This window comes from Temnothorax curvispinosus, unplaced genomic scaffold, assembly GCF_003070985.1.
Source record: "Temnothorax curvispinosus isolate PA1 unplaced genomic scaffold, ASM307098v1 QBEX01006544.1, whole genome shotgun sequence".
In the NCBI taxonomy this organism is placed as follows: domain Eukaryota; kingdom Metazoa; phylum Arthropoda; class Insecta; order Hymenoptera; family Formicidae; genus Temnothorax; species Temnothorax curvispinosus.
This window is the reverse complement of record NW_020216324.1, coordinates 1-6789: the sequence shown is the minus strand read 5'-3', so window position 1 is coordinate 6789 and position 6789 is coordinate 1. Positions and strand designations below refer to the sequence as shown.

Here is a 6789-nt window from a genome sequence, read left to right as displayed (position 1 = left end):
AAAATAAATAGATTTAAGATATAGAATTATGTATACGTATACGGTTTACTCTATAGCAACTCGTGGAAAAGTTTTGCCGTCGTCCATCTATTATACTCTGGAAAACAGTTTAAACAATATTAAACTCTCGATGAACTTGGTAAGAAAAAGATCTGTTGAGTCTTCTTCTTGGACTTGACGACGTTATACGCGACAAGTACCGCCCAGATAACATACGAAAACGCGCGTTTTGTGCGAAAATTTCTTGTGAGAACGTCAACGAGCGATTTTGGACATGGTGCTGTCTGGGATCCTACTCATTTTCGTCTATTTATCGTGCTCTATATATATATATATACATATATACACACACACACACACACACACACAGACGCACGCAATTGAGTATACACCGCGATTTCTTGAAATCTAGAAAGTAGTCCGAAAATGTATAAAATAAAATAAAAATTTTTATATTAATCTTTGAAATACACGTATAGTTACGTGTCGTTCATCGTATCTTGGCTTTTATTGGTCCATCAATATCGCAAGATTGTACATTAGAAAGTCTTTACCACTCCTGTTGATAAATAAATACGTATAATCAAGTGTATATAAATTCTTCCCCTGTTTGATCTATACGTCTTTGAGATTCGGTATTTCCCGAAAAATTCGAAAAACTTCTGATACCGGTTTCCAAAAAGATCGATAACGAAAAATTATACATTTTATGGCATTCCCCAGGTACGTCTACCCCTGTTTTATATACACGTCTTTAAAATTCCGTCAATTATTTCTCGAAAATTTAGAGAAATTAAAAAAACCGGTTTCCAGAAAATTGATAACAAAAAACTATACACACAGTGACACTCCCCGGGAAATTCTACCCCTATTTCATATTATATACTTTTGGTAAAAATACGGTCCATTGGTTTCCAAGATCATCGAGGACAAACAATCAAACCGACAAACTCTGTCTCTTTATAGTAATAGTAGTATAGATACTGTACACATACGTGTGTAAATGGATGTATAAACTTTTTGTTTAAGCGCAAATTTTTGTCACGATAAAAACATTTTGAGGTACTACAATATTACAGAATTTTAGAGGACGTCTTTCTTTCCGTTTTCTAGATACACTCAGATAGATCTTCTCGAATCCGAGATATCTCAGTGAGAAGACGAACGCTCTACGAGGGTTCGACGAGGGTGATCGGTCATGGCCTTGTTCCCTACGAACGGCACAAAGCCGCTGGTCGGCGGCAATTATGTGTTGAATGTTTTGAACTACATTAATGAACTAAACGAGTCGCTCAGCGCCGAGCAGCTCAAGTGTATCGAACGTGAATATCAGGAACGCGAAAACCAGAAGCAGGAACAGCAAGAATGTGAAGTAAGCTGGGACACCATACTATGCTGGCCCCGAACGGTTTCCGGCACCTTGGCTACTATCCCCTGCTTCGACGAGCTCAACGGAATACCTTACGACAACACTCGTGAGTACGCGCTTTATTTACAATGTTTATCATTTTTATCAAGTTTATAATCGGCCAGGAAAACGAATCATATTTAAGGAGGTTCTACAGGTACTCTCTAGTCAGTTGAGAGATGAAGAGAAAATCTTCAAATTCATCGATTCTAAGTATTCATAAAATATTTTCGTGAATTTTGATGACGTTAGAGCTTATATCATATCCATATTAGTCGAAGCGAGGAATAATTAAAAATATCGTGTAAGTGCTCCTTTGACTCTGGCGGCTTATAATGGAAGAAAATGTGGTAACGTCGCGAACTTGACAGTTCTGCTCATATGACCGTGGTTATTTCACAATTTCACATAATTCTAGAGCGAGTACTTCTCCGTAAGCGCTCGTAAACGTTAGGTGCTTAAGTTTGAGGTGCTGTCATACTGTGGTGCTGTACTGCATGGCTGTACACTTTTCACGCGGGTGCAGTCGCTGCGACATTGCCAAATCTCCCTTGTTATTCGAAGCACGCTACGTGAACTGTGATATGGCCTGTTTCAATAGCCAATATCACAAAATTTTACGCGATAACCCTTGTTTTTCTCGATATTTCTGAAAAGCTTAGATTAAGATCTATAAGAGCTCCGTTTTTTGAATCTCTGGTAGGTTGCCTTTATATAATTAATATCTCGTTTCCTGTCTCCAAGAGCCCCTCTGCCATATGTAGCTTATGTTAAAAACTGTGATTTCAAAATTCATTTTTGCAAATTTTTACACGGTAACCGATGCTAAAATTTTTCGAGCATTTTTTTCGCATCTTAATTTATACGTCCATAAAGTTTTTTCCAATTTTTAGATACATCCATTATCTGTAGAACCTCCTTAATAGCAAAATATCCATCTCTAATTCTATTCTAGAAATAGCGACCGTGGCTTGATTAATACACTAACGTTAAAAACAAATTGAAAAACTGCCAAGTTACGAGAAAACGTTTCTCGCTAGTATAGTAAGCGATAGGGTAATTTAATTTGATTTTGGCTTCAACCAATCAAGCGAAAGCGATCTAAAGTTTGCTCTTTTGAGATTGATCCCTTAAATTTTAAACGATGGAATTTTATTGATCTCGCGGACGTGATCTTTTTAATATCTATTTAATATGTGTATAATAATCTATTTAAGCAAAATTTAAGTCAAACAGATATATTTCAAAGAACAACGTATACACTTTTGCTTTGTCTGTCTGAATATTTTATCTAACTATAAGCATAATTTAAATTATACGTATCTAAACTAAAATAATTTGATCTAATGGTGCAATATATAGTGCCTTCTAGACGACAATAGATTATTCCCAAAAATGACAAAAGAGAGCAGATTACTTTACTAATGACGGATAATAACAATCAGGATGATCAAGTTGTGCTCTCGATTTATTCTTCATTTAATAATGATTGTAAGAATAATAAATACTCTGTGAACACAAATCGTGGAGATAAGATGTATATATATAATATAATAGAAATTCACAAAAATTTTGGAAATATCGATTTCAATTAAAGTTTTAGCTTACAAGCCTGTTGTTTATTTTCTCTTTGAGTGTGAACTTGGAAAGCTGTAGCTATCTAGATCAATATATTCTTGATACGTGATCTCGCGTGAGTACGCGTACTGCACCTGGCGCTATGCATATATCTGACTTTCGCTGAAACTGTTAAAACTCTTCCTATCCTATCTTCAAGTTTATTCGACGACAACACGACCGATACATAAAAGATTAGAACAAGCAAGAGATAAGAAGCGATGCTTCGAAAGATCGAAGGAATTTTTTTTTAATTTTTATTTTACCGAAACTTTATGGTATACAGAATGTCAAGCAACAAATGTGTCTACGCACGACAATATTTTTTACGTGTAATCCAGAAGACGTGTTTCTTAACACGTAAAATGGTGCACGATAGTGCACAGCCTTCTCGACTAGAATAGATTATTCCCAAAAATAACAAAAGGGAGCAGAAACTGCAACTATCTCTATTTTTTAAAAGTTTCAGATTAATATTAAAATTAAATCATATATTATCTATACTTAACGCGTTATCTCTAATCTCTATATCATTATCTGTCGTCATCTACCTAATAATTTTCAACTTTTTCAAGCTTTTATTAAGGGGCTTCCCTAGTGTGACTAGGCCTAAAAATGAATGATTTTTAAGCGGGAAAACGACAAAGCCACGCGATGAACAACTTTTTCCCACATATTTTACTGTATTTCAAAGAGTGCGTACAAATTTTTTCAAAATTTTACATCTGTTATTAAAGCCTGTGCCAGCCATTTTTTTTGGAGCGCCGCGAAAAAACGGTGACTACGCGTGCAGCCGTCGTGTAGTTATCTGAAACAAAAAAGCAAAAGGATTCCTAATCTACTTGAGTGTGGCTATCGTCTGAAGTAGACGCATGAAAAAATATTGAAAATTTAAAAAATTATAACTAAAAAACGTCTGTTAAAAAAGACGAAAATAATTATACGCGCTATAATTTTTTAAATTTTCAATATTTTTTCATTCGTCTGCTTCAGACGATAGTTATACTAGATATTCTTTAAAACATGCCGATTTTGCAAAAAATCTCCGTTGAAGATCCTGAAGAGTTACTCTAGAACACGTGCACGTCCGCACTGATTAAAGCAAAGAAGCTTTTTCTCCTTTTGCATGGTAATGAACGGAACTTTGCCACGTAGGTGACCTAACAATGTTTTGTACAGTCCTGTAAAATTTCCAAGATGGACACGTCAATTATTTTCTGTACAGTCTTTTAAAATATTGACGCATCTATATATAGGTAGCTACACATAATACGCATATACGTAGATGAGCATCCTTTTTCAAGAATATTAATAAAACAAACGGAACGAAGAAAATGAGAGAAAGAAAAGAAAAAAATGGAAAAAAGAAAGTAGAAGAAGACTGATAAAGAGAGAAAAGGGAAAACGGAGAAAGTATAATATATAATAAAACATTAAAACATTGGAAAATGGAGGAAGAAAAAGAGAGAAAGAAAGAAAGTACGGGGAGATAATAAAAAATAATGGAAAAATAATGAAAATAAATTGTACGGGAAAATATTAAAAATCTTAGATTTTATTTTTTATCAGATATTTATTAAAGAATTTAATACAAATTTTAATACGAATTAAAACTTTTATTTGCCATTCTCTTTGAACGACGATTCCTGCTACGTCGTTTGATCATCAACCATCAACGAACGGCCGAGAGAGCTATAGAATTGCGAGACATATATATTTAAAATAACCGCAGACAAATAATATTTACACAATGCTCGTGTCTCATTCATCTTTCTTTCTTTACTTTATTAATTTATTTCACGCGTGTTAATGTTCTAATAAGCACGTTATTGAATCCAAAAGCAAGTTTTAAATTAAGATGATAGCCGAGAGGGTATAACACTCGAAAAAGTATTATAGAAAGTGGCTTTTGTTGGTATAAGTGTTGATGATTTCAAATGGTTAGGTCATGAATAATTATTGCGTCAAAGCGGAACAAGGCTTCAAAGTACCGGACAAAGGAACAAAGAGCATACTCGGCAACATCAGTACTCACCAGTTTTCCAAGAGAAATAAACGGGAACAGCAACTCGGCATTTCCATACAAAAGCTGAATTAAGGGTACATTTCTACTATGCAAAGTTCCACGCAAAAGCGAAATTAAACGAGCATACGCAAGCAAACATATTGAAGAAGCCTGTTTTATTTAACTTTTAATGAAAGGTAATTATACTATAATGACGTTAGAGATACTTATTCCCAATATCATAAATTTCAAATATATACGTACATACATATATACATATATAGATATATAAAGTTAATATTAATTAAATTTATTACTATTAATTGAAGTTTAATCCAAGATTCGCCCGCGCTTTTTTAAGATATTGCAAAAAATATATGTAAATTGCGAAATAAAGAAACCAAGTATATACATATAAAGAATAAAGTTACATATAAAATGTAGGGGAACTGTGCCTAATATCGCCCTTGTTATTCCTAATTCCGACACCTGTTACATATTGCATTCTGTCAGTAAGCAGTGGAAGTTGTTGAACAACGTTCTTTTAGACGATCTTTTGTTTTATTTCAGTCAGAACTATGATATAAAAAGTAGCAGTTTATAGTGTCAATAACGACGATCGAAATTTCGCAAGAGGTATCTTCCGTTATTAATACAGCGAAAAAGATATGCATCAAGAAAGAATTTCTGCAATCATGAAAACATGTGATATTGTGTCTAATTTTATTCCTAAATAGATTAGAGATATTTGTTGCTACTTGCCATTATTGTGATGCTTTAATCGGTTATGTTTCTTCCTTGTAGTATTCCTAATTCTGCCCTCTAGGAATGTTCATTATACCACCCATTTTTCCTAACTGGTCTGACTCTAATACCTCTGACGATCGCCCTCAGTCTCCCGTCCAATGAGTAACAAGATCTTTTTCCGAGAGTAAATCGGCCAGGCGGGATGCTGACCACATTACCCCGTCCTATAGTCCGTGAAACCCCATGGGCTTTCTTTAATCGTTAAAAGCGGATATCTTTACCAACCCTATTTTGAGTTGTTTCTATTTCCAGCATATATTGTGTGTCATACGTGTATTTTTAATAAAAATATGTAAGGGTGCGATATAAAGAACACTTTTTTTCGATGTCGTCAAATATTACTTTTTGTTTTCTTTTAGAAAAGATAGTCAAAGTAAATTTTGAACACATTTATGCCATGGAGATCATATTACGATAATCCTAGAATAAAATGGTTTAGTTTAATTCTTATAGAAGTTTTCAGTCAAACGTTTGGTTTTTTAAAAATAGGGTACACTGTAGGGGGTATATTAGGTTCAACAATTTTTCTATTTTTGATCATTTTGTTGTGAGAGCGAATTTTTAACAATTTATTCAGATTGTAATAAATATAAAATTTATATTCATGCAGTTTATAATTATATGACAATTTATACGTAAATCCATACGAACGTTACGCAAAATTATACGCACGAGTCTTTTGCATTTTATTTGAGTACGTTGCATTTTATATTTACATAGTATGGGATCATCTTGTAATCTCAAGCGATTACGATTTACAATTATATGACTGTCTTTTTTTAATCTCTTTAATCCCCTTAATTTGAATAATATTTATATTATAAGTAATATTTATAATTTAAATACGTCATATATTTCGTTGCATGTCCGAGCGTATCAAGTTTGAAAGCACGACGTGGAAATGTGCAAGTATTTGTGCAAAGAATACGTTACTTTTTTTTTTTTTTTTTTT

At 33.5% G+C, this 6789-nt stretch overlaps 1 protein-coding gene across 1 annotated transcript in view; it reads left to right on the top strand.

Annotated features, from left to right (window-relative positions):
* The window catches only part of LOC112455955 (diuretic hormone receptor-like), a gene marked incomplete at its 3' end in the record, with an annotated part of 6487 nt that extends 4988 nt beyond the window's left edge, over positions 1 to 1499 (top strand). The window contains exon 2 of the mRNA XM_025018183.1: positions 1114 to 1499. Within this exon, the coding sequence (XP_024873951.1) occupies positions 1199 to 1499 (301 nt within the window). The remainder of the gene's footprint in view (positions 1 to 1113) is intronic.
* Between the last annotated feature and the right edge of the window lie 5290 nt (positions 1500 to 6789).